The sequence below is a fragment of the Scleropages formosus genome, chromosome 19 (genome assembly GCF_900964775.1).
Source record: "Scleropages formosus chromosome 19, fSclFor1.1, whole genome shotgun sequence".
Lineage (NCBI taxonomy): Eukaryota > Metazoa > Chordata > Actinopteri > Osteoglossiformes > Osteoglossidae > Scleropages > Scleropages formosus.
Genome location: NC_041824.1, coordinates 25,087,114 through 25,113,770, shown reverse-complemented (window position 1 = coordinate 25,113,770; position 26,657 = coordinate 25,087,114). Strand labels below are relative to the sequence as shown.

The window sequence follows — 26,657 nt, the reverse complement described above, 5'->3', positions numbered from 1 at the left end:
TTAAAGCAGCAGCTAGGAGAAAAAACAATACGTCTCAAGTACTGTCTCCCTCTGAACTTTTGAAAGCATCTTTGACGGTTAAAATATTGGTTGCACTGTTTGAAATTCTAGTTGTTTTAAAGGCTGTTTCACTGTAAAATGAAAAAATTGTGTATAATTCAACTTATTTTTGTTGTAATATAACAACAAAACTGGTAACTACTCATGTAAACTTTTTTCTTAAATACAACTGGATTAGTGTCTGTGTTTTTTGTGAATTGTCTGCTGTTGTGTTTTTCTCTCTACATGTGACAATACAGCTCAGAGTCCATCTATCTGGCCTATTTGGTTGCCCCCACCCCCAAAAAGCCATTTTTTCCAGAATGGAGATAACATCATTAATATGTAACTGCACATTCTAATGTATACTGAATCTGTGTAAAATAAAGCTCAAATTACTCCTTTTATTTAAGCATATGTGAGACTCCAGCACTCCAGTTGGAAGAAAAATTAAAATGTATTTATCATGATTAATTGTCCTAAACTGCTGCACAGATATGATAAACTTTTAATTGGATTTTTGCATGTTAAGCATACAGTAAAAAAAAAAAACATTGCTGTTGCACTGTGATGTGTTGAAAAGAGCTGTTAAATAAACATTGTCTCTACACAGCCAGGGGAGACAACTGGGTATGTGTTCCTGGGCCAGTGGGAGAGGGGTTCGAAACAGCCCATAGTGGCAGGTTGAAGGGGGACATGGGAGAGCCAAACCTCAGCATGGGTCCCAGTCTCTGCGATTCATGTCTGCGTAAAAGCTTGGGCACCAACGTCAATCTTTTCATAAGATCATGAAATACTCTGCTAGTCAGGGTGAATGTTAATGAAAATATTATTCCTGAAATGCCTTATTTTTTGCAACTTTGCCCTGACCATTTACTAAATCTAAAGGTATTGGCTGAAACCTTTGTCCAAAGCAACTAACAGTGTTAGATAAACTTTACAATTACTGAAGCATTTATACTATTCCTGATGTATCAGTTTAGGTTAAATCCCTTCATCAAGAGTGGGATTTCAAGCGACAACCTTCAGATTACAAGGCAGCACCTTAACCACTGCACTACCTGCTGCCCCATGCCCACATTTACATTTACTTCAACTTACACTGTTAAACTGGTTACTTTGATTTACCCATATATACAGCTGGGCAATATTTACTGGGGCAATTCAGGGTAAGGACCTTCAACAGGGGTTCCACAGCACCACTAGGTGGGATCCGAACCGGCAACCACTGAGTCCGGAGGCTGCGACTCAGCTAAATAAAATGGGTAACTCACTGTAAGTATATTTGTTTCTACGCAAAGACTTTTATCTATCAATTTTAACTCATTACCTGTTTAAAATGCGGGGGGGGGGGCTTTACGTTCAATATCGGCACGTGCGGTCACCTCAGAAAATAAGTGCCGAACTGAGTAACAACAAACAGCAAGAAAAAAACCAAGAGCAAGAGGCTTTACAGCTCCGTTATCATCTCTTAACGAGATCATATTGTTAAAAATACAGAGAATTTGCGTCACGTAACCTACTCCTAATAAAATACTGAAACATCAACAAGCGCTACAATATATTACTATAAAGGACACAAACAGCGTTGGGGGAGGGGGGGTCGTGACGTCACAGTTCGGAAATAATGATTTCTGTATCTTGAAAACAAGAACACTACTAAACTCTAAGTTCCAGATAAAGGAAACGGAGGATTTGTTGTAATGTTTCATTTAATTCCGTTCCATTTTCCGTATGTTTCTCTTCCTGCTAATCTTAATATGATTCACAAAGTGTACTTTCTTGAGATGTACGTCGCTGGGGGGAAAACGTCTGATAAATGAATGTAATATGTACTTATTCTGTTCACGTGGCAATTTTCAAGTGATTTGCGTGGCGTCTCTTCGCTAATTCATCGTCACGGGCTGAGGACGTTAAATGAACACTTTTTTGCTTTTTAACGCGTTTCGGTGTCGAATTATTTCCGTACAATCTCGTGAAAGCGCAAAGTGTTGAGAGAGGCGGGACTCAGGACAAAACCGCTGAACTGCGGCGGACCTTTGTCTTCATTAGCCTTATTGGTATTTCTTAGCCTTTATTAGCGTTTCTCGCGCCTGGGTTTGGAAGTTGCGTGAACGTCGTGTTCGATTCGGGGGAGCACGTGACGAACGGCTTCGGCACCTCAATCCGCGATAAATAGGGAGGCGCGCGGACCAGACAGCTTCCGGCACCATGAGTTCGCTACCGAGTCTGACTGTGAACATGGACACGAACCCGAACCCTTCTCCCTCTCCGAGCCGCTGGTTCCGCTCGCTCCGGAGGTAAAAGTTCTTTCGTTGCTCTCCTCTTGTAGGATAAAGTGGTACAACTTGTTGTTCGTTGCGTTTTTCATCGGAGCAAGTGTTTGACAGTTTGTGTTTATAAATTATCATGTGACCGTTGTTGATGAGCGCAACGCTACGGGGCTAAACCGTTAACAAGCAGAACTTCGCAAATCAAGCATCCGTTCAGCCGTGTTGGTGCCAAAAGTGTCTGCTGTGTGTCCTGTAGCTGAAGGCTCTTCAGATCTGCCAGACTTTGCATGATCTCCCGTGCTCACTGCGGTCCTCCCGCAGTCCAAAGTAATTTCGGTTGGATTCTTTTAAACTGCCCTGTGTGAGAGACTAGTCTAATTGCCTTGCAAATGGACTGGTGTCCTGTCCAGGGTGTACCTGGCCTCATGTGCTATGGACTAACAGTCCTGCTCTGGGTGGTGGTGGTGGTGGTGGTGGTGGTGGTGGTGGTGGTGGTGGTTGTTTTAGTTGTTGAGCTGGTGCCTTTGGTATTGCTGGGTTTGTACAGAGCAGAAGTTCTCTGACTTTGACAGTCTAGGGTGAAATACTGTGGTGCAGTTCAAACCCCCAATCCATGAAGGATGAGTTGGCAACATAACAAAACTATGAACAAGCTAACAGCTTAAAGAACAAACTGAAACTATAGAAAACAAACGCACAGTGACTTACTGTGTGTGAGTAAGTGAAGTGGGGAAAACTGTGTTTAGATGCATATTTGTTTCACTTAGAAACAGGTTGTCCATTGTGGGCTGCTGATAGAATGTTCTCAGGTTATGGCATTGGAGTCCAGGTGGGCTGACATGGTTTGCGTGACCTGCTGAGGTGGGGATCTTCTCTTGGGTGCTTTGTAGATGTGCTGGTGTTGTCTTGCAGGACCAAGCCTGGGGACCCCTGTGTGAAGAGCTGTCTGACGGTTTGCGAGAAACTGCTGCAGAGGGCGAGAGGAGCCTTTCGGATGGGCCGCACCTTGACGGAGAGCTTCCGCCGTACCCAGCTGGACGCCCTCGTTCGCATGCTTGTAGACCACGAGTGCGACTTCGTGGATGCGCTCTCCAGGGATCTTCGCAAGGTTTGGACTGACCATGCTGTGTAAAATTTACAGCTGCACTGCTGAGGAGTCTAGGTGTTGATGGCTATTGCAGGATGATGTGGAAGATTGCACTGGAATGCGATGTAGCTTTTACACTTTCTAAAGTTACTTCCTTTTGGATGTAACTGGGGACGCTGTCATTCTTGCAGCCCCGCTTCGAGACTGTGATGTCAGAGCTGGTTGTGGTGAAGAATGAAGCTCTTTATGCCACCAGCAACCTCAAGAGGTGGATGGAGCCACAGTGTATTGACCGGACCCTGGTGAGACCATGGTGTTTGAGGAACAGCCAGTGCACTCCAGTATGGTGTGGCTTAGCTTTGTGTGAGACCCACTAGTGGGGGGTGGGGGGGGAAGGAATGTGCTTTGTTTGAGAAACAAAGCAGACTGTTGTGGAGCTCAAAGCTGATTATTTTGTGGTCTTGCCTATGGCTGGCTCTTAGTTTACATTGTAACCCTCTCAGATGGTTGTCATGTGGTTCCCCACCGCATACCAACATTTTTGGATTTCTTAGCTTGTGTGGCAGTTTCCTACTAACTACTCATTCTTATCCTGAGTGGCAGGTGACCTCCCTTGATGAGTGCATGGTTGTGAGTGAGCCTCTTGGGGTGGTGCTTGTGGTGGGGGCCTGGTGCAGCCCGGTGCAGCACTGCCTGGTGCCGCTGGTTGGTGCCATTGCTGCAGGTCAGTGGACTTGTGTGTTAACTGTTCATCCACATGTCAGTCACTGATCTGCCCCACACATTTTTGCTTCATACTGTAAAGAAACAAGGATGCAGCTGTGGGTGCAGTGTGTGTGGTCAACTGCTGCCCTGAATTTCCCTGTGTTGGGCATTTCCCTTTGCTGGTTCTTGAGACTTTTTTTTTTTTTTATATATATATATAAAAGATGGGTGCACAAATTATTATGGATACAAATTGTTTTCATGTAACTTAAACATCTGAACATTATACAGGCACAGAACACAAATTTTATATTTTAATAACTGAAAAAGGAGTGAATACTAAAGACTGAACATGGTTAAGGTAACAAATGTCATGTTATACAGTGTGAAATTCATGCAACTGAGTAGGAAGTTGCCTCTAAAATGCCACAATTTCAAAGACATGGGGCTTTACTGGGCAATGGTTTTTTAACCTTTTTAGAAGCAGTTTTAGTATCCCTAGATCCTGGCACTTGCTATGGTTTACCTGTTTATAGAACTGGCCCAGGTTCTTGTTTGAACATCCCAGTCCAGAAACACTTTATTTTTAATACATCCAGCCCTCAAATAGCAGCCTCTTGTACAACAAAAACCACTACAATGAGCTTATTCAATGCATGTGTTTTTTACCAGGTTTAGTGATATTTTTACTTCAGGTATTTGCTTTTTCCATAACTAAACTACTATATGCACATAATATATCCAATGGTGCTGGCCTTGTGAACAAATCGCATCGATTAAGGTAAATGCACTATAAACTCAAATGGCAAATTTAGTTTTAGCTGACATTTCTCATGAGTAATGTCTTTAAGCTTCTCAAAACTGCTCTATTTTTAGCGCAGGGTACTATAGCATGAGGTGGGATTCAAACCTAGGTTGAGTCCCTAAATAGTTAAATAGCTTTTTAGAACATGACTACAGTAATCTTGCTGTTAAATGAACATTACTTTTTTCATGGTGCTGCACAGTGCATTTCAAGTTACTGTGCTCTTTGAGTGAAAGACATGGGCAGCAATCTTGACTACTTTATATCATAAGCATTAATGTTTCTCCATCCAGGGCATACCTTGTCTCCCATAAATATCTGGGATGGGCTTGGACCACTGTGACCCTGCATTGTGCAAGTGCTTATTGGTAATCAATGAATGCAAGTGTTAAATTTATATAGTCTCTTATTTATGCAAAATTTAAGATCTACCCTCCCAAAGTGACTAGCTTAACTGGTTGAGTTCATGGGACCAATTTACCCTGTTGCTATGTGAGGAATGCATAGAGTTGCTTGTCTGCAGTGGTCCAAGGCCAATCACATCTCAAACAGGGCTGAGCTGGGATATGCCAGCACAGGGCACACTCTCGCACATTCACTTGTGGAGCAATGTAGAATTGATTTCCTCAACAGCCTGTTCTTTTTATAAAAATTCTTTGAATAATTTTTTTTTTCCTCTTCAGGAAACTGTGTGATCATCAACCCCTCTGAAACCAGCCCTCACACTGCAGAGCTTTTGGACAGAATCATTCCCTCTTACTTGGATAATGCAAGTGACTTGTTCCATGACTTCTCTATACTGAGGTGCTTGAAGTGGTATCACAGTGTTGCAGCCTTTCAGATCTTTGCAGATAGTTATTGAATATTCAAGCTGGTGAAGGCTTGGGTGGTCTGTTTGGCTGAGCTGTGGTACTTCCTTGAGCAGGTATGTCTGCCATACATCTGACTCTAAATGCAAATTTGTCTGTAGGAATGCTACCATGTGATCCTCACGGGCTCCAGTGACCTACCAGAAATGGTTGATCTAAAATTTGATCACATCTTCTTGACAGGTGAGCTGTCACTTTGTGTGTGTGTGTGTGTGTGTGTGTGTGTGTGTGGGGGGTTTCTACTTTCAGCAGCATGTAGAACCTGATTGTACTTTGCCTTTGTGTGATTCCCCAAGGCAACAGTGCACTTGGTAGCAAGGTGGCACTGAGTGCAGCCCGAACCCTCACGCCAGTCAGTCTGGTTCTGGGTGGGAAGAACCCATGCTACGTGGACCAACACTGTGACGTGGCTACTGCGGCACGCCGTATTGCCTGGGCTCGCTTCCACAACGCAGGGCAGAGCGCTGTGGCCCCTGACTATGTGCTGTGTCATGCCGACACCCAAATGCAGCTGTTGCAGGCCCTGCGCAACTGCCTGCACCAGTTCTATGGCCCTGACCCACGTGAGTCCAGGTGCTTTGGTCGCCTGGTCTCCACAGAAAATTTCATCTGTGTGCGAGACTTGATCTGGAAGTCTGGGAAAGTGGAGATCGGGGGACAGGTGAATGAGGCTGAGCGATACATCGGTGAGTTGTGGGGGATGGGGTCCCCCCCCCCCAAAATCATGTTTTCAAGTCCTTTGAAAGCAGAATCTTAAACTACATCCTGAAGGATACAAACTGAAATCCCACCTCCTGCTGCAATATCCTTGATCAGTGTCTTACCCTGAATTGGTACAGTAAACTATCCACTTGTGTAAATGGAATGCTTGTGAAATCAGTAAGTCACATTGGATGATGTCAGCTGAACAAACATTAAAATGGTAAAGCATATTAAGTGGATCTTTGCAAAAGCTACTTCCAACTGCAATACATACTTTGCTGTTGCTAATAACTGAAAAGCTTGCTGGAAAACTCCACTGAGGTACAGCAGCTGTGGCTTGGCATGCTGTCCTCAAAAAGGGCATATTTCAGTTTCATGAGGTGAGATGACCTGTTGAATTTCAGCCCAGTAGTAGTTTCAAGTTATTTGTTATACTGTGACCTTTACAAAGCACCAACAGTGTTGACTGAGGTGGTGGAGTCGGACCCCATCATGCAGCAGGAGGTTTTTGGCCCAGTCCTTCCCATTCTCACAGTCCAGAACTTGGATGAAGCAGTTTCTATCATCTGCCGCCAAGAAAAGCCACTGTGTGTGTACGTCTACTCCAGCAACAGCAAGGTAGACACTTGTGGAGGGACGCATGCAGTGTGTTCAGGTGTATGCTGCAAATGGTGATGGCCTTCAGCAGCGTGGCTCCTTTGCAGGTCGTTTCTCGGCTGATGAGGGACACATCTAGTGGAAGCTTCTGTGCCAACGACTGCATTTTGCAGAGCTTGCTGGTGATGCTTCCCTTTGGAGGTGTTGGTAAGAAAGGGACAAGCGCACTGCTCTTTCCTTAACCCACACTACTACCATTAACTTTTGCCCATTTATCAGCTGTATATCTATCTAAAGGTATTCAGTTACCCATGGAATAAAACATCAGGAATTCTAAAACTTAAGATGCATTGCATTTTTTTCCCTGCCTAATGTTTTATGTCCATCCAATGCATTTGGAGAGCAACCTGCCTAACTTCTGCTCATCTGGATGGGTAGGTGCCAGCGGAATGGGCTCATTCCATGGACGGCACAGCTTTGACACCTTCTCACATAGGAAGTCCTGTTTGCTGCGCAGCACACGCATCGAATGCATCACCTATCTGCGCTACCCGCCCTACGAGGACCACAATTTGTCACTCATGACATGGGCCAGCACCCTGTCCAGCAGAAGCCAAGGCTGGTGCCAGATCCTGTGACAGGATGATCATGCTGATTGTTTCACCTGTTGACAGCAATCGCCCATTCTTGTCAAAACAGGTGGAACTGGTGTCATGATACTGGAGGTGACTGGATCTTTAACTTCATGTCTAAGTAATACTGTTCCTTAGCCTTAAAGGCTCAGAACTACAATCTCCTCTGGCAGCTAATATTGAAGAGAACTAATCTCCATGACATTGTATTCTTGCACAAAAGCCTTATGTATTTAAGAAATGGCACATTTAATGTTTCACGTCCTTGTGACATTGTGGTGGCTGTTTATACCATACAGCAAGTGGGTTTTCACAAGATCTAATGTTCCTTTTGTAACTGTTTTGAAGTTGTAAATTGCCTCTAATAAATGTAACTGCTCATCTTGGAAAAACTCAGTATCCTTCATAAAACTGATCAGAAACAATTGTATAAAATACAAGGGATCATTTTTGGCTCAAGCACAGGGAAGCCCTGTATTAACTTGAGTATGCCTAATTTCTGCAAAAAATGTAGGTTTCAAAAGGGGCAGCCCTGCAATTATTGCATCTTCCTCTGAAGTATGACAAGGTTAGCACAGTCTTGGCCTACTTCTCCATGCAGGACACTTCAAGATCTTGGTTGATTGTAGGTTTGTACTGGTAGCACAATTCTGCACAGCATTTCAATAGGGCTCAAGCTTGGGGACTGAGATGTTTACAAAACTTTTTATTTTAAACTATTCACTTTTAATCTGTACCACAACTGAAAGTCACTTGTTTCCTCATCAGTTCCCAAGAGTCCTTACTGTGGTCTCCTGTAGATCTTCTCCTGATGGCCCTCCTTCAGGGCTGCATACCGTGCCACTGTAAATAGGTAGTCACTCAATCTGAGAAATTTAGAAATGTACAATTTAGGTTTTTTTTTTTTTTTTTTTTTTTTAAACATTGTGGTGCACAAGAGGGATGGGATTGTTTACACACCTGTTGAGAAATCTGGCAACATCTGTGTCAGCTTCACCTGTTCGCACAATAGAAGCAACCCTGAAACAAGAGTTGTGCTTTTAGCATGAGTCGTGTGTGTGTGTGTGTGTGTGTGTCTGTCTGTGTGTGTCTGTCTCTGTCTGTGTCTGACCTGCGCTCAGCTCTGCGGCATACTGCCCTGGCCACGTGGAGAGCAGCACTGCTTTTCCCACCAGACTGAAACACAATAGAGGCTCCAGTCAGATAATTGCTCATCTTCCCCAATGGTCTTTTCTGCCTCCCTCAGTCAAAACACAGAATCTGCACTGGGTCATTTCCCCCTTCCCACCTTTACTAGCTAACAGATTAATGCACTTGTCCCCCATAGGTCCTAAATAGTTCTACAACACAGACCAAACATTCAAAACTAGGTAATGAAATTACTTATGGGGGAGGAGGAGGGGGGGGGGGGGGAGAAATCCAACTGTTTCCCAAGTGATGCCTAACACCATAAAGAAAAAGCAGTGTAACACATTGAGAACAAACAGCATTATACATTCAGCCCTTTGTTCCAGGAACAAATTGTGGAAAAAATAAAACAAAAAAATGCAAACACAAATTTTTAAAATTTAATTGTATTACCAAACCAAATTGTTCCAAAGAGACATACAACTCAGGGTAACTAGCAGTTCGTTTTTGGGTATGTGTTTATTGCAAGAAAACTGCACCGGACTTTTGTAGAACATTTCCCCATGCGACGTGCCTTAGAATCAGCTAGCATGTGTGGTATGAGGGCGTTCACGAAAACAGGCTCGCTTTAACTGTGGCCTTACTGGTAAGATGAAGCTGGTGAGGGGAGGCAGCTCCTCTGTGTATCTGTCGATCCAGCTCTCAAGCTCAGAGACAGGCTGTCCTGTGAACTTTGTTTTCTCTGGGAAGTTGAGAAAGGGAGACACTTAGGCTGAAAAAATAGGTAAACATGGACTACATTGACCTTTCTAACATCTGAGTGAGGCCTCTGAACATACACCCACACACAAACTGCTCAATGTGTTTCGAGTGTGCCGATGCAGCTCAGCAGGTATGACACCGTAGTGAAATCTGGACTTTACTTATGTGACTTTCTCTGGCTGAAGAGAGGGGGGTAGCAATGTTCGACCCCACGTCCTGCAACACACACTGGATCTGTAACGGCAAGAACAAAACAGAAAAACCACAAGGCGCGAGTTAGTTACAACCCAGAATGCGTTCTGATGTCGACTCAAAGAGCTTGCAACAGTCAAGTCGGACCTTGTCCAGCTCTTCGACGAAGGGATGTCCCTGTTCAATGCAAAATTCTCGGGCTAATCTAAAAGGAAAAAAAACACAAAGTACAATTACAGTGACTCATGACAAATAAACGTCCATGATGGTATACAATGAGTGAACATGCACCGTGTGCCACAGCTTACCCTATCGCTGAGGACAGCTCATCCGTTGCCCCCAAAGCTTCGAACACGGGGTCCTCCTTCGGCCTCCTCTCTCCAGTGAACGTGCTGGAGAAACCTTTCGAAGCAGTAAAAGCTGCAGTGAGCCGGAGGAAGCTGGTTCACGGTTTCCCAGTGAGTGAAGAGACAGCAGGTGGCGCAGTGGTTAAGGAACTCCAAGGAGCAAGGAGCGAATGCCACCTCCTGCAGGGTGCAGAACCTCGAGAGAGAGACCTGTACCCTGAAGTGGTGCAGTAAAAACTACTCAAACGCGGTGGGGGTGGGTTCCACGGAAATACATAAACTTTGATAAGAGAAAGTGGCACAGGCACCTTTGTCGCCCGTTTTCGTGTATATCTTAGGAGTCCTGCTGCCGGGTTCAGATGCACATGTGTAACTGGTGATGGAAGAAACAAATGTCTTAACACTGGCAAATATTATCGAAACGTTAATCACATGATTTGATTGCATCTATCTACTCTGTTTATAACAAGACATTCACAATTCAGGAGGAAGCTAGCAAACTCTAAGTCATTGCAATTATTCACTGCTTGGTGATATAAGCTCACCTGCGCGCTCCTGATGAATGTAACAGTAAGGTGGAGCGCGCACGAAAGCGCGTTATTGAAGAAAGCAGAGCGAAGTGCGACGGGACACGTTTGACAACGATCGAAGCCATCTTTAAAAAACGGGCAAGAAAAAAACTAACAAATGAACGGAATCAGAAAGTTTGGCCACCTTCGCTTTCCATACGGAAGTTCCGTCGATCACATCATCACACGACTGATGGCACGAAGTGGAACGCGCTCTGCTGATTGGGCTATCGAAGGGCTGTACAGAGGAATCGCGACTGTGATTGGATGATGTCAGCCGATGACGCGTTCTTCTCTTGACAATCGGCTCTAGAGAGCAGCGCGAATGAGTGGTTAGAACATACTCAACTCGCTAGGAACACTCAAAAAAGCTAGCATCTGTGACGACAGCTTGTCATGTTTACTGATCAAACTTATTGTTAATGAACTTATAAAAAGGTATCAACTAAATAAATGAGCGCTAATAATGTTTCTGAAGTCGCAAATAAATTTGACCGGACGTTGCAGGACTTAAGTGAACTGTCACTGTGCGCGCGCGACCGCTGTGATTGACACACTGCACGTGGTGGGTGTGTTGGTAAGCAAATATGGAAAATTAATTTGGACAGAAATGATGAGACTGTGTCTTGTTAGAAGGTAAAACAAAATTCCAATATGTCGAGTAGCATGTGTCATGTTTTGCAGGGCCAGTGTCTCCTGATGCACAGCACGGAGCTGATCGTGTCTGCCCCCGGCAAAGCCATCCTCCACGGGGAACACGCCGTGGTCCACGGCAAGGTAGGTACCCGGGCCGGCGGCATGGCACCTGGAACCCCAAATCTCAGCCTTCTGGAACCATGTTGTTGACCGCATCGCAGCCGTGCCTTACTCTGTGTGTCTCTCTGTGTGTGTGTGTGTGTGTGAGGTGGCCCTGGCGGTGAGTGTGAATCTGCGCACCTACCTGCGTCTGCAGCCCAGCTCGAGCGGAATCCTACGGCTCCATCTGCCCAACATCGAGGTGTTCGCGAGCTGGGATGTGTCCACTCTGCTCCCACTCCGGCTGCCACGAGCAGGTGGGACCCCCCCTCCCTCCACCTGTACCCCACCTTCACTGCCTGCTTCCACTCGTCTCCCCTGGATCACAGAATGTCTCCTCCAAATACACCGTTTGTATAATGTGTGAATTGGTGAGCCTAAATTGCCCGCAGTGTGTGTATCTGTGTGTGTCTCTGATTGCCCTGTACTGGACTGACATCTCATCCATAGTGTACCCTGCCTGCCTCATGCCCCATGCTTCCAGGATAGGCTCTGGACCACCACAACTCTGCACTGGACAAATAGTAAATGATAATGGAAGCAGATTATTTACATTAGCTGGGTTTGTTTGTAAATGTGTGGTCAAGAGAGGTTTTATTGTCATTTCAACCATATACAGCTGGTACAGTATACAGTGAAACAAAACAGCATTCCTCCAGGACTTACATATGGTGCTACATAAACGAACACAGAGTTAGCGACACAGACTACATAAAGTGCACATGTGCAAGACTTGTGCAAATACTGCTAAACATAACAACAATTGCTAAAACAGGACAATAGTTCCAGTGTCAGTCCAGTCTCTGAATACTGAGGAGTCTATGGCTTGGGGAAAGAAACTGTTACACAATCTAACCGTGAGGCCCGAATGCTTCGGTACCTTTTGCCAGATAGCAGGAGGGTGAAGAGTTTGTGTGAGGGGTGCATGGGGTCATCCACAATGCTGGTGGCTTTATGGATGCGGCATATGGTGTAAATGTCCATGATGGAGGGGTGCAGTGGCGCAGTGGGTTGGACCACAGTCCTGCTCTCCGGTGGGTCTGGGGTTCGAGTCCCGCTTGGGGTGCCTTGCGACGGACTGGCGTCCCGTCCTGGGTGTGTCCCCTCCCCCTCCAGCCTTACGCCCTGTGTTGCCGGGTAGGCTCCGGCTCCCCGTGACCCCATATGGGACAAGCGGTTCTGAAAATGTGTGTGTGTGTGTGTGTGTCCATGATGGAGGGAAGAGAAACCCCAATGGTCTTCTCAGCTGTCCTCACGATCCACTGCAGGGTCTTGCGATCTGACACGGTGCAATTTCCAAACCAGGTAGTGATGCAGCTGCACAGGATGGTGTTTATTTTGCCACTGTTTTGTTATGTTCTTTAGTGTTTGTCATATGATGTAATTTGAACTGATAATATTTAATAAATGATGTGTGTGTGTGTGGAGAAACATGATTACTGTAAATGCACAAGCGTATAGATTTGTTCAGGTATGGTACTACAGGTCTGGAATGGCACTTCAGCAGGTCTGCCTTTATGTCTGCTCCTCTCTTTCACAGCTGACCCGAGGGATTTGAATAAGCTCGATCTGGCACTTTTCCAGAGGCTTCACGATTTCACTGGCTTCACAGATGAAGCCCCAGACACCCACAGTATGGCTGTCTTGGCTTTCCTGTACATTTACCTCAGCATCTTTGCTGAATCACGGTAAAAATCTCTACAACTCACTGTTTGCTTGGACAGTACTAAGGCCACTTGTCTGCGAGTGGACAGACTGAACACACACAGCAAAATGTAAAAGAAGAAATTTAAACCTGTGATGCCTTTCTAATAATGAGCTTCTCAGGGTCATATGGGTGGAATTATTTATATCGTTTCTCTAGTATCTTTAAAACTCATAAGTCGGATGTTCTTAACATGAGGTGCAAGTGTGTATGAATTTAAAAAGCAGTCAGAAATTAATGTGAAAAGGTTGATGAGCTCCGTAACCACAAGTGAGAGAGGTAAGGGAGTAAATTCTGAAGAAAGATGTGTATTCAGACTGGGCCTCTGTCTTGCCTGCACAGGGAGCTTCCGGCCTTCACCGTGACTGTGTGCTCCGAGCTGCCCACCGGGGCTGGCCTTGGCTCCAGCGCTGCCTTCTCCGTGTGCCTCTCCGCAGCCATGCTGTCAGTCCAGGGGGCAATCTCCCTGCCCCCGGTGCACCCAGAATCCACAGCAAGGTAATGTGCCTTGTGTGGGGTGCACCCCAGCTTCGTATCACCTCATACACAGATAGTCTACTCAACAGTAGCTGCTGTCAGTGCAGGATTTGAATGTAGAGCTCATCGACACATCTCTAGGCCCCTCAGGTGACTGGATATTTGAATATTGGCAAAAATTTTATATGATATGTTAGTAAAATCATTTTTTCCGTACAGTTTCAGTTATACTTAGTTGCACCCCTAGGTGGCGTAAAGAGGAGCTGGAGCTGATCAACATCTGGGCCTTTCAGGGCGAGAGGGTCATCCATGGCACCCCGTCAGGGGTTGACAATGCGGTCGGAACCTGGGGTATGTCCTCAGACTTACTCCCCTCTTAAGTGGTGTGCTGAACAATCTGCAGAAATCAGTTAATTTAAAAATTAATATTCCAAAGAGATTTAACATACTATATTTCATGTTTTTTTTTTCTTTTTTCCCTAGGGGGCATATTGAGATACTGTGCTGGAAACATTACCCCCCTGAGCAGGTAGAGCACAACGCTGCAGCTCATAATGGCACTGTGTTACACCATCATACACTGCAGTGTCAGCAGGTCCCGTTAATCGCGGCTAATAAAATGCGTTCAATTAAAGACTTTTATGCTGATATGCGGTGATGAAAGTTTTCATGCGGTGAGAGGAGCACGCCGATGGCACTTGTGTGTTTATGGATTGGTTTGTAGGGCTTTAAGTGGGACTGTGACTCATGGACGTGCCTCGTTTCCCAGAACACAACGGTGGGCCAGAAGCACTTGAGTGTTCATAACGTTTCGCTGCATTTGTTTGTTTCGTTCGCAGGGTCCCCATGTTAAGAATCCTCCTGACAAACACCAAAATCCCACGCAGCACCAAGCTGCTCGTCGCCGGCGTGAGGGACAAGATTAAAAAGGTAGGAGTGCATGCGCACGCCAGTTGCAGCTGGGCTTCATTGGATCTGGTGGGTAATTACCGCAATCACGGCGGTTCTCCGCTCGAAAGGCTCTCCGCCGGCCGCAGCTGCTGAGTACACTCGCCACGAGCCGAGATGTGAAGAGCGCTCGGCAGTGCCCTTGTGTGCCGTTACCATAGCGACGGCAGCAGGTGTGCGGGGTTTGCGGCGAGGGCGACTTGCAGGGGGTGATGGCGTGCAGGTTGAAAGGGCTGGGTGCAAACGCATTGCCCTCCACCGCTCCCTTTCGCACTTTTGAGGACCTTAAATAAACATCACAGATGTTGCAGAAAATGGGATAAAATGTGAAGTAAGCCCAGCAAACTGTCATTATTGTGTACCTGTAACTCTTCACACAGCATCAGGTACGTGGGTTCCCTTCATGGGAGTGAATAAGCTCAGAATCCCACCTCCAGCTCTAGCTTCCTTGAGGAAGATATTTGTGCTGAATTAATACAGTAAAAACTGCCCTGCTATGTAATCAGGTAAAATAGTGTAACAGCTGAAGTTTTTTCACCACTTCTCTGTCCTTGATTCCTGTAAAAATGACTGTTTCCCTCCCTTTAATTTATTACATTGTAGTTGTACTGTTACTAACCATCCGCTCCCTCCTTCCAGTTCCCCTCCATCATGGCTCCAGTGCTGGACTCAATAGATGGAATCTCCATCACCTGTGAGCAGACACTACAGGAAATGGCCAACGATGCCACACCTGAGCACTACAGTGTGTTAGAGGTAAACAGCGCCCCCTTTCTCCTCATACTGTTCTGTAACGCCCCCTTCTGTCCAGTGTCACGTGGTTTCCTTGGGCCTAGGAGCTGATGGACATCAATCAGCACCACCTGAACGTGGTCGGTGTGGGACATGCCTCCCTGGACCACCTGTGCCGTGTCACACTGGCAAGAGGGCTCCACAGCAAGCTAACAGGGGCTGGAGGAGGTGGTTGTGGCATCACACTGCTCAGGCCAGGTAAGAGCATGTCTGTCTGACTCTCCCTCCTGTATCCGTACATTTGCATCTGTAGACATTTTTTACAATCTCCCCTTTCCATGATATATGTTAGCTTTGCTTATACAGGGAGCAGTCGATGTTTTCATATGTCTGCCTATACTTTAACTGGGTTTGGGTTCGAAACCGGCTATGTCTGCGTCACTGAGTGATCTCATATTGCCTTCATTGTGTGTGTGTGTGTGTGTGTGTGTGTGTGTGTGTGTGTGTGTGTGTGTGTGTGGGGGGGGGCAGTGGTGAACACAGGCCCCACTGCCCACGCAGGGGTTGTTTGTCGCTCCTGGCTTGGCGAGCCCTCTCCCCTCATTACGGTGGCACAGCGGGATTAGTTTTCCACAGATATTATGGAAAATTGCTTCCCTGATTAAGGCAGTCATTTCCCAAAGTGTTTGGGGCCTTTTATTCATGGCCTAATGTGACATTCTTTTGCCAACCATTTACTGGGGCCCCATTACTCTGCACCCCCCACTGGGCACCCTCTGTAGCCTGTTAGAGAGATTTACGTGTCCAAACGACCGCCTGCTTTGTACACTCCCATTATATTTGTATACCCACAATCCCTTGTGTTTGCCTCTGGAATGTGTGAGTAGCACAGGGACAAATAAGTCCTGAATGCTGCACCTATTATCCAGGAACAGTTTTTACACTTGGGGAGGTGGTACTCTACACTGAATGCTGAGCAACATACGGCGCACACAGCACACATTTTCCGCTCAAATACCAGTGCGTGGATGGATAGATAGATGGACAGATGGACGGATATTAGTATGGGCGGATGGAGGGACGGACTTAATCCCAGCGGGAAATTGCAGATGCGTGACTGCATGTTGTGTAAAGCGCGTGTGTGTGATTCAGTACAGTCATGAATATGGCAACGCGGCGAGCCAGTGTTACTGTACAGCAGACAGAGCACCTTTGTTACCTGTTGGGATTCAAAAATAATACAGTAAGGTTAATGGAACGGCTGCTGTAAATCGGTGTGGCTGCAAGTCATGCATATGTCATACCTGTGGCTGGTTTGCCCACAGTTGCGACCTCTCGTGAGAGTTAATTTGTCCTTCCTTCTTGTGGCTTTCAGACACTGACAGTCTGGTGCTCCAGAGCGTCACCCGTGAGCTCAGAGACTGTGGCTACGACTGCTGGGAGACGAGCATCGGTGTGCCAGGAGTGCAGCTGCACTCGGCATCCTCTGTGAAGGGGGACGTGCTCTCCGTGCTGAACAGCTATTGAAAAACGCATGTGCCTGTTGAGAGATGAGCTCGAACACTTGCTCTCCCACAGGGCCGTGAATGAACCAGAATTCAGGGTTTCACCGGGTCATTTGCATTTACTTTGCAGTCACGGCTTATTTTAATGCAGCTCCACCATGTGTCCTGTGTTCGTTCGGAAAAGTCCCCACAGTAGCTTCTCTTTTATGCTGAAGGACTGCTGATGACACAGGATCAGCAGAAGATGAGAAGAGATGCAGTCCGAAGAAGCGGTGTGTATTCTTACCCGCTGCGTTCTTGTATTCAGGACGTTCTATTCCTGAAGGTCAGTGCATGTCAGCACTTTGTTTTAATCATGCAACACACTGGCTTTCCCTGTCACAAACACTTGATCTGCAACAAATGTCCAAAGTTACAGACATTTTCCACTTGATTTAGTTTTAATTCAGTTTTCTTCGCAGTTCTTACTGTAGGTCACAGCTGTCCAGAACCGATTCTGGAATTACCGAGCGCTGGATGGGGGGTGAGGGGGTACACCCTGGATGCCAGTGTATCTCAAGTCTAAACAGTTCAGTTTCCTACAATTTGTGTCTGTTGCTGGGTGAAAGCCACCGGTGTTTCTGCGTTCAACTCTTAGCTGGCAGTAAAATACTCAATAGGAACAGAATAGGAGTGGGGAGATGCCTACAGTCAACTCAGTTCCACAGTGTTTACAGCTCGTCTCCTGTTTACGAATGTCTGTGATCGGTAATGAGAAAGAGAACATTGCACGTCTTTATGGGATGAATCATCAACTCTACACTGAATGGGCTTTGCGGAACAAGTGTATTTTTATTTTCGGTTATTTCCATTTTGGTTTTAATGCGATTCATAGTTAGTGAATATGTAAAAATAAAATGTGTTTTAGAGTATTTCTATGTACTGGAGCTGTAGCTAAGATTTTGTGTATCCATAACCATAAATACACCAAGAACACTGGACGCAGCCTGTGGCTCACAGACATTGGACATGTGTGTGACAAACTGGTCGGTGGTACTGATTGGGAGCTTGTGGAAATGACCTATTTCTTATTTTCAGGAAGTTTAAACAAGTTTTAGTTTTAATATGCAATTTGAAGTTGATTAAGTGATGATGTAAAAAGTAAAAATGTTACTCTGTAATGTAGTGGAGTCACATCCAGATTGTAGCCTCTGTTCCATCCCGCTTCTGAGGTACAGCAGAGCACTGCGACCCTGTGTGGGACAAGCAGTCATTTGTAGTCGAGTGTTACATTGTTCCAACTTTCTCTGGGGATTTTACAGAACCTAATCCATTCATAAGTGGAAGGACGTCTGAATTGTTCATCTTTCATTATAACGTAGTGGTAAAAATTACTTTGGCGTTACAAACAAATTGAATTATGAACAGATTTCCACTCCCAGCTGTGTTTGTAAGTTGAGGACCCAATGCATATAAGCCAAAGGAGACGGAAGTTTTTGTACATATGAGAAGCATAAATGTTCAACCAAATAAATATGCAGCTGTAGAGCGAGAGATCAAGGTGGATAAAGTGTGCTGGGGTAGGTAGGTGTAGGAAGAGTGGGGGAGGGAGTGTTCCAGGAAGCCTAAAGTGGAGCCCAGTGTATATAAGTTAATAGCGTACTGTCGATAATACTGTATTTAGGTCCCGCCATACCTGACACGTTTTTATGCCTCTGAGAGAAATGGAGAACAAAGTGTTTCCGCAGACCCTCCTGCGCGCACTGACGCCCGTGCTCCACTAGGTGGCAGTAAAGCCATTCTGCGGCGCAGCGCGGAAGAGCGTATCTCTGCTAATGGTAATGTGAGCGGGAACAATTAACGGTAATAAATTAATTTATCGAACTTGTTGGGCTGTCAACATTCTGTGCCAAATTCTTGTCAAATGTTAGTGGACTCGGGGATGGGGTTTTCCCCGATGTTTTTCAACAATTTCACCGACAGAGAGGAGCGGCATTAACGCTTATTATATGCTGCTTTCACACGAACTCGTCTCGTTTCGCCTTTGAAGCGAGAACGAGGAAAAACTGATCCCCGCTCAGCCGAAGCGCTCCTTCGTGTTTCTGTGCGGGAGCGCGAAGACGGGGCGCCGGGGCGGTTTATTCTGCGGCGGACATTTGTCACCCGCTCCGCTGCCAGCCTCATTAACGCGGGCGGGGATCCGGCGGGAGCCGCAAGCTCTGGCCTCCGTCCAGAAGGAGTTTTACTTCATTTACAAACACGATTAGGAAATAAAACACTTTGTCAGAGCGATTGCGGAACAGATTTACCGGCCTTGGAGCCGCACTGTGAATTCTGTGCTTCAAGTTCTTACTTTTTTTTTCCTTCCTTCACCCCCCTCTTATTTATTCTGCTGGAAAAGATAAAAAAGGGCATCTTTTGAAGTATTCCCCTCCAGCTATTATCACGAACTGTGAGTGAAATTGAAATGCGTGTGTCTTCTTGTGCACGCGGCGGAGCCCGAGCGTAGCGCTCCCCCACCCCTTCTTAGTGACAGGCCTTTGAATCAAACTGCAGTGCCATGTGCGCCGTGTTACTGTCGCCGCGTGCCGCCTCGCGCTGCTGAGCGTCACGTGTTCACCTGGACGCCGGATCCTTCCGCAGAGGTCCGACCGTGGGCTGCGCGGGCACGACCCGAATAGCAATCCGGAGTGGTGTCACTTGCAGGGAAACACACACACAGAGTCACACTCATTCATTCATTCGTTCATTCTCTCCTATGGCTAACACATTGTCCGCCGGGAAAGCTTTCAGGGTTGTTTTGTACGCTGCCACTTACCGTTAACATAGCAGGGTATTCTTAGTGCTGTAATTCAGGGTATGTACCTTGATCAGAGAGGTATTACAGCTGGAGTGGGATTCGATCCCGCGACATTCAAAAGCTCCAACCAGCAGGCCAGCTGGTCTCCTGTCACTCGGTGCATACACAACAACACACAAAAAGTGAGCCGTTTGAATAGTCATGAATGTCTTTTACGCACAGATCTGTGAAAAACGGAGAGATTTCATTGTGGTTCGTTCTCAGCGTTGCAGTTCCGTTAATAACTGGCTGTGACTCTTGAAAAAAGGTCAGTTTGGAAAATCTTTGTGTGTGCGTGCGTGCGTGCGTGCGCGGAGGGGCGGGGTAGGTAATTATTTTCCTTTATTTTTGTTCGAGTGCATTCCTCTCCTTTCGCTTTGAAATGTCAGGAAGATGGAGCGCTGGGGCCCCGGCAGCCCGTGCGAATTAATGACGGGCGTCGCGCGCGCCTCCCTCGCAGCGCCAGGGCCTCCGCCGCGCGCACCGAGCGAGTCTGCTTCACGCGAGGGCGGCCAAGGCGCGGCCCCGCGCTGCGGCCCCCAACCCCTGCCGGAATTTAATTACCGCTGCGCTTTTCTATTTAAATGGAAGCGGCGGGCGGTGGGGGGGCAGCGAGACGTTCATTTGAAGCGCTTCCCCGCGCCGCGCAGCGCCGCCTTCCCCTCTCCCCTGCGAGGCACAGATGGTATTTTTTATCAATGTCAGCGCCAGCTTCTTTCTGCTCTGATGAATAGATTGTAAAGAGGCCCTGACATTATTTCAGATAACAGAGGGAGCGCGCAAAGGCAAAGGGGGTCAAGGATGGGGAGAGCGTGTCGGCGGCGCGGAACTGGGCCCGGATCGCGCACTCGGGCCGAGGCTTCGGGAGAACAGCGAGCGCCAGTCGTTTTCTTCACTTGTGCGCAGCACCGCGGGCGGGTCCGTCAGCAAGGAAATACACAGATAATTTGTTTATTTTTAAGTGTAACTTTCTTAGTTTCCCCACAGCTCCGTTCTGTTGACACCTGAGCTTTAAACGTGAGCTTAATGTCCTGGAAACAGACAGTACTGATCAGGACAGAACAGCTCAATACATACTGTATATAAATATTATATATGTTTATTTTTTTGCCACAGGTTGAACAGAACAGGAGGGGCGTGGTGGCGCAGTGGGTTGGACCGCAGTCCTGCTCTCCGGTGGGTCTGGGGTTCAAGTCCTGCTTGGGGTGCCTTGCGACGGACTGGCATCCTGTCCTGGGTGTGTCCCCTCCCTCTCTCCAGCCTTACGCCCTGTGTTGCCGGGTAGGCTCCGGTTCCCCGTGACCCCGTATAGGACAAGCGGTTCTGAAAGTGTGTGTGTGTGTGTGTGTGTGTGTGTGTGTGTGTGTGTGTGTGTGTGTGTGTGTGTGTGTGAACAGAACAGAACAGACCAGGGAAGGACAAGTCAGTGTTCTATCTATCTGAGCCAGGATCCTGATATCAGTGGCCACCGTGCTTCTGCTGAGACCTGTCTTGTCCCCTTTCATATGGGTCTGTCAGAGCCCTCCTGACAAGCAAAGCCCTAGAGCCTGGGTGCTCTGCCATGCCCTCGAGTAGAAATCCATCTCTTTCCTCCAGAATAATGCCTTCCAAAGGGAGGGAGAGCCTGGGGGGTTGGCACCACATCTAGCTGTTAGTGCAAGTCCAGCCGGAGGTGAAAGGAGTAACGGTCAGCTCTTATTGGGCCTACAACGTAGAGGGGCTGCCCATGGTGCGTGCCCTGCCAGGTCACCATGTCCCTTCTAGGTGTACCCTTAGGGGGTCCAACCAGAGCTGGGAAGTAGTCCACACTAAGGCCTTGTGCGCTTGGTTGTAGAGGGGAATCTGAAGGGCAGGAGCTGTGTCCGACATCTGGTTTGCTGTGTTTATTCCCCTGCTGCGTCCCCTCAGTCCCTTGTTCCTTCAGTGTGAAACGGGACGCGCTTTAATCTCTGGGGTTTTGCTCGCCCACTGATGCTTGCTGGAAATGACAGAGGACCAGGGTGCTTTGTGTTCTACATGATTCTCAGTAACCTGCAGTGTCTAGAGGAAGAAAAAGGCAGATTAACCTAATTTACATCGGTGTTCCTGCACCAAGGTGCTAGTTCATAGTGTAAATCTGTGCAGGACTCTCAGAGATTGTGGTTGTAGTAGTAAAAACACAAATGCCTGTGCCTAGGGATCACCATGTGTGCAACTGTAAAGGTTAAAGGCTGTCATTGGCTGCACTGTGTGCACCTCTAAAGAATTTAATTATCCCACAGGCTACTCCCCCCTTTATTAAATAATGATAAACTATCCTGAAGGGTTCTGGAAATGTTACGTTTTCTTAATTTTACTGCTCTTTTCAGCAGAGTAATGTGACCACATTTTGCTTTTGCACTTGGAGTAAAACAGCTATAAGTGCCATATATACATTTTCAGCTTTTCTGGGGTTTTTAAAAATTGAATTAATGTTACCTTTAATGGGGTGTCAGAAGAAGGCATATGAAACAAAAGGGAAGTGTTTAATATGTAATAAAAATACAATATACAAGATTTAAAATGTAAAAGAAAAACAGTACAAGCAAAATGTATGACTTGTATTTGCATCTGTTGCTGAAGCTTTTTTTTTATGGATCATGCATAAAATATATTACGATTCAGTACAATGCACTTCTTATAAGATCTTAAGCTGAGCTCTATCCTGAGGGCAGACTCAGCGCTTTTACACATTACAGATAAAATAAATAACAAACTGAAGACTCTGAAGACTAAAGCCACATGGCTGACCAACACATATAGCACAAATTTGTGAGATTTAAAAAGAACAAATATGTCAATAAATGTATGAAAAGCTGTCAATACCAATAATTTAAGGCGACAGAGTGATTGTGTTGATCCATTGAAGTGATGGTGTAAAAAATATAATGTTAAATAGAAGGAAAATCCTCCGTCTTGGAACAGTTTAATCAACATGAAACTTAGTAAAAGCATTGTATTAATTCTTCAAAAATAGGGCAGTGTTTTTAATTAATTTTTTTTTGCTATGAAATTTTGCTCACGTGGAAGTTGCTTGCACTGTTACAAAGTCCATCCAAAGCTTTGAAAAAACCCTTTGACTTTCTGGACCTTTTTTCTAAACGTCGGTATTAAAGTGCAAAAGATGAGATGAATTATTTTGTCGCTGTCTGGGAGTGCGTCAACTGTTTCAAGGCCAGTTTTCAAAGAGTGTGAAATTCCGCGATGTGCTTGACAGCCTTGGATGTCCCAGGAGAGCTGGAGACTGTCCTCCACTCTGCTCTAAAGTGGCTAGTGGAAGAGGGCAAATGTGAGTACAGAGCAGCTCATTCACAATGTTCATTTCACAAATGAAATCACGTGCACACACACACACACACACACACACACACACACACACACACACTGTATAAAACGGCTCATCCCAAGTGTGGGTCATGGCAAACTGGAGCCCAACCCGGCAATGCAGGGCATAAGGCTGGAGGGGGGAGGGGTCATATGCAGGACGGGACGCAAGTCCATCACAGGGCACACCCCAAGAAGGACTCAAACCCCAGACCCGCCAGAGAGCGCGGGACCCGGCCAAACCCAATGCAACAACGCACCCCCGAAATTGCATGCACATTATGTCAAACTGTAAAAATACCCAAGGAACACAAAGAGCTGTGAGAAACAAGGTCTTTGCAACTTCCAAGATTTCTACATGAAAGTAAATGTGATATCGTCATCTAATTTGTAATAGTAAGTAAAGACAGTTTTGTTTAACACAGAACACACAGCCGGCATTTTACATTGCCACATCTTTATTGAAAAAATAGTCCAAACAGTCTAGGTCAGTGATGAAAAAAGGGAACTTTTATGTTTAGTAGCTAGTGGAACCTCCTCCATTGGCGACAACTTCACCCAAACACTTTTTGTAGTTGCTGAGTAGACCTGGATCAATGTTGTACACATAGGTGAGACAAAAGCTGAATTCCTTTGGTCGATGCACACAACATTACGTTGTGAAAACAAAACTGCATGCCAACACCAAAGCCTAACTGTTACACATGGCAGAGGGAGTGTGATGTGGGGCTGCTTTGCTGATTCATTGTATGAATGGACTGCACTCATTGAGGGACCAATGAATTCCAAGATCCATCAGATATTTCTACAGCACAATGTCAGGGTGTCTTTGTATGATCTGGAACTCAGAAGAAAACAATGATCCAAAACACAGAAGTATATTCACAACAGAGAGGCTCTAACAGAAGAAATTTCCTATTTTAGAATGGCCAAGTCAGAGGTCTGTCCTCAGATCCATCAAAATGTTGTGGTGTGATGTGGGCAGGCTGTTCAAATCCCGAAAATATACATGAACTGGAACAGTTTTCTATAGCGGAATGAGGCAAAATACCTCCTAACCACCGTACAGGTCTAATGAGCTGCTTCAGAGCATGTTTGGTTGAGGTTATTGCCAATAAAGTGAAGTAGGTCCCATTAGTTACTAAAGATAAGGGTTCACATACTGTATATTTTTCATCACTGACCTTGGCTGTTTCAACCATTTGTCCAGTAAAGATATGGCAATGTAAAATTCTCTGTTGTTTCTTAAATATGACTGTCTTTATTTATTATTCTGACTAAGATGAAGGTCAGATCCCATTCTAGGCTAAGTAACTTGGTCAAGTATCCTACAGTCGGAGGTCGGATTTGAACCCAGGTCCTCCGGGTGCAAGGCAGCATTGCTAACCACTGCACTTCTTGTCATGACTGTCATAAAAAACATCATGAAGTATTGAACATTTTGATGCCCTGGAACATTTAAAGTGTGTGTATTTTAAATTATTCTAGCATATTTTGAACATTGAACATTTAGGAAAAAATCAGTTCTTTTTACACTTTGACATCTTTTTTGTGAATCCTCGCCTGGAGTAATTTCAGTCTTACACTCTGAATTAATTTAGATAAAACAGTCGAGCTTCAGACTGAGCTGCTGTTGCCGTCTCTGTGATGAAAGCTTACCTTGAAAGTGAAACAAAGAGTCTGACTGTGAACGGCAGCCAAATCGAACCCAGGTACCAGAGCGGTGCTGGGCTAAGAGTCTTCTGTGATGCTGAGCCCTCCCTCTCGCTCCCTCTCCCTTGTAATTACTACCGTTCAGGTAGGAGTGTTCATATTTCATCTTGTGTATTCGAGATAGCATCTAATAATCCAAAAGCATTTGAAATTGCTATCTTTGCTCATGCATTATGAATGAGTCACTGATTGCTTCTTGCATAGATTAGTAATCATTTCCCAGGGAACCTTTCATATATAAAAATTTGCCAAGAGGGTTTTTCTCAAGACTTAAGGTGACACATTTTTTTCCACTTTTCAGATGTCTGATATTTCAGGTGATTTTTAAAAATGCCTTGCTGATTTGTTTTGCGTCACACGGCGGTGTTCAGAGGGGATATGTGCCATTTGCATTCGCCTCGGTGTTTGATTGCTTACTTGTTGCATACTCAACATGCCCGGTGCTGCCTTTTCTCCGCTTAAATAATGAGTGCTACCATGGTGTGGCTAGCTGCTCCTCTGAGAACCTGTGATCCACATGGCATAGTGAGGGGCTGCGGCTTACAACTTATTAAAGCGCTTTTTTCGTAAATGGCACTGTAAGACAAAGTCTGCTCTCTTCCATGGGTTTCCATTATTGGTGTCCTCTTTAGCCTAAGCGATCTCAGTATAAATAATCGCCGCTTGCCATCCTCTCTGGCTAAGCAGCACGATGGCCTTCCCATCACTGTGGCACCGCAGTGATGCACAGGAGCTGACGCGACCCTTTCCTGTTGCCGTTCAGTGCCGGAGCCCACAACCTCCAGGGAGAAAGTGGAAGGTGGTGCTGTGGGGGATGGCTCAGAGCGTGCACTCGTGTCCATCTGAGTGGCCCTGTCACACCCAGTGAGCGGGCGGGTCGACCTGCGACGGGACACGTGGAGCGTTTGACAGCGGAGAAGGAGGGCGGATGGCTCCGAATGACAAAATGCCGCTTCCTCGCTCCTGGCCCTGTCACGCTTCCTGGAGATGAGCTAGGCTGTCGCTCAGGAGAATGTGGGGCTCCGGCCTCCACAAAAACCCGCATCGTGATGCTCAATATCACAGCCTCACCATGACACTTTGGTCCAGCACAGTGTGAGCACAGCTTAGCAATTCAGATCCCTCTGGCACAAGGGAGCTGGGATGAAATACCGCTGTAGGAAGATAAGGGGAGGAGGGCAGCGCCAGCACTCTTCGCCTCGGAGTCCTTCATAAAGCTGAATTCTTCTGCCTTCGTTGCATCTGCGAACCGCTCTCACATGGTACTGTGATTTAAGTAGAAATTTATGTGTAACTGACACTTGTGTTAATATCCTTTTTGTGCTCAAACCTGCGGGGCACCTGGCAGCACTAGAAAGCAGACTGTACCCCTTTCCACCCCATGCCATTCCCCCAACCTGCTCTCTTTTATCCTTGGCTTAGCAGAACTGACTCCCTGTCATATGTCAGAGAGTCTTGGGTTCAAGCCTCAGCGCCTCGGGAGAGTTTGGTATGGGATAATACATTTGGGGAGTGACTTAAACATCCGTCTTTGTATACATCCACTGCAATTGTACCTCCTAGAGGCATTCATACAAGGCATGAAAATACAGTATCCACTTTATTTTAAAGAGGTATCAGTGCATTACCAAAAATGAGTCAATAATCTTTCTTTTTATTTTGTCACGAGGAGTGAGGGGGGATTGGAAGCTGGTTAAATCCCGCTTTCAGTTTTCAGCTGTCCAGCCCTTGGGTCATGTGAGCGTCAGTTCGGTGTTTGGGGAAAACCATTACGTGCAATAGGCTGTACACTGGGCCCTCAACATACGAATGCTATTGGGACCGGAGGGATCCTTATAATTTGATTTGTTCGTAAGTCGCACCGTTATGCCACAATCATTAAAAGCTCAATAATATTAGGTATTCCTCAATTTAT

At 46.1% G+C, this 26,657-nt stretch overlaps 3 protein-coding genes across 6 annotated transcripts; 2 read left to right on the top strand and 1 right to left on the bottom strand.

Annotated features, from left to right (window-relative positions):
• The first annotated feature begins 1,268 nt into the window (after nt 1–1,268).
• Nucleotides 1,269–8,196, top strand: aldh3b4 (aldehyde dehydrogenase 3 family, member B4). 4 transcript variants are annotated; one of them, XM_018749158.1, is made up of 10 exons: nt 1,269–1,314; nt 3,225–3,420; nt 3,591–3,701; nt 4,003–4,123; nt 5,593–5,678; nt 5,880–5,961; nt 6,075–6,464; nt 6,932–7,098; nt 7,185–7,284; nt 7,516–8,195. In XM_018749158.1, the coding sequence occupies exons 1-10, from the start codon at nt 1,301–1,303 to the stop codon at nt 7,713–7,715; spliced, it is 1,467 nt and encodes a 488-aa protein (XP_018604674.1). In that variant the 5' UTR covers nt 1,269–1,300; the 3' UTR covers nt 7,716–8,195. The 4 variants fall into 4 exon arrangements, with proteins under 4 accessions (XP_018604674.1, XP_018604673.1, XP_018604672.1 ...); XM_018749157.1 differs by lacking the exon at nt 1,269–1,314 and adding an exon at nt 1,675–1,771 and having other exon boundaries at nt 7,516–8,196; XM_018749156.1 differs by lacking the exon at nt 1,269–1,314 and adding an exon at nt 1,794–2,339 and having other exon boundaries at nt 7,516–8,194.
• A 191-nt stretch (nt 8,197–8,387) lies between these two features.
• Nucleotides 8,388–10,886, bottom strand: mmab (metabolism of cobalamin associated B). Its single transcript, XM_018749160.1, has 9 exons — nt 10,684–10,886; nt 10,447–10,511; nt 10,100–10,193; nt 9,939–9,996; nt 9,761–9,833; nt 9,482–9,579; nt 8,821–8,885; nt 8,670–8,729; nt 8,388–8,575 (listed from the first exon to the last, which is right to left on the bottom strand). The coding sequence occupies exons 1-9, from the start codon at nt 10,791–10,793 to the stop codon at nt 8,491–8,493; spliced, it is 708 nt and encodes a 235-aa protein (XP_018604676.1). The 5' UTR covers nt 10,794–10,886; the 3' UTR covers nt 8,388–8,490.
• Nucleotides 10,887–11,017: 131 nt separating this feature from the next.
• On the top strand, nt 11,018–20,714 carry mvk (mevalonate kinase). The gene is made up of 11 exons (XM_018748956.2): nt 11,018–11,284; nt 11,392–11,484; nt 11,612–11,759; nt 13,043–13,190; nt 13,550–13,705; nt 13,932–14,035; nt 14,168–14,213; nt 14,524–14,614; nt 15,272–15,388; nt 15,469–15,622; nt 16,740–20,714. Exons 2-11 carry the CDS (start codon nt 11,407–11,409, stop codon nt 16,889–16,891), a joined length of 1,194 nt encoding a protein of 397 aa, XP_018604472.1. The 5' UTR covers nt 11,018–11,284; nt 11,392–11,406; the 3' UTR covers nt 16,892–20,714.
• The last annotated feature ends 5,943 nt before the right edge of the window (nt 20,715–26,657 follow it).

What these genes read in the sequence shown, in the direction of transcription:
- aldh3b4 (XM_018749156.1), top strand. Translation starts at nt 2,251, where the DNA reads ATGAGTTCGCTACCGAGTCTGACTGTGAACATGGACACGAACCCGAAC. An exon ending in AGTGTATTGACCGGACCCTG is followed by an intron (nt 3,702 to 4,002) that starts GTGAGACCATGG and finishes CCTGAGTGGCAG; the next exon opens with GTGACCTCCCTTGATGAGTG. An exon ending in GCTTCCCTTTGGAGGTGTTG is followed by an intron (nt 7,285 to 7,515) that starts GTAAGAAAGGGA and finishes CTGGATGGGTAG; the next exon opens with GTGCCAGCGGAATGGGCTCA.
- mmab (XM_018749160.1), bottom strand. Translation starts at nt 10,793, where the DNA reads ATGGCTTCGATCGTTGTCAAACGTGTCCCGTCGCACTTCGCTCTGCTT. An exon ending in GAGCTGTCCTCAGCGATAGG is followed by an intron (nt 9,997 to 10,099) that starts GTAAGCTGTGGC and finishes TTTTCCTTTTAG; the next exon opens with ATTAGCCCGAGAATTTTGCA. An exon ending in TCGTCGAAGAGCTGGACAAG is followed by an intron (nt 9,834 to 9,938) that starts GTCCGACTTGAC and finishes TTGCCGTTACAG; the next exon opens with ATCCAGTGTGTGTTGCAGGA.
- mvk (XM_018748956.2), top strand. Translation starts at nt 11,407, where the DNA reads ATGCACAGCACGGAGCTGATCGTGTCTGCCCCCGGCAAAGCCATCCTC. An exon ending in AGCATCTTTGCTGAATCACG is followed by an intron (nt 13,191 to 13,549) that starts GTAAAAATCTCT and finishes TTGCCTGCACAG; the next exon opens with GGAGCTTCCGGCCTTCACCG. An exon ending in AGCACTACAGTGTGTTAGAG is followed by an intron (nt 15,389 to 15,468) that starts GTAAACAGCGCC and finishes CCTTGGGCCTAG; the next exon opens with GAGCTGATGGACATCAATCA.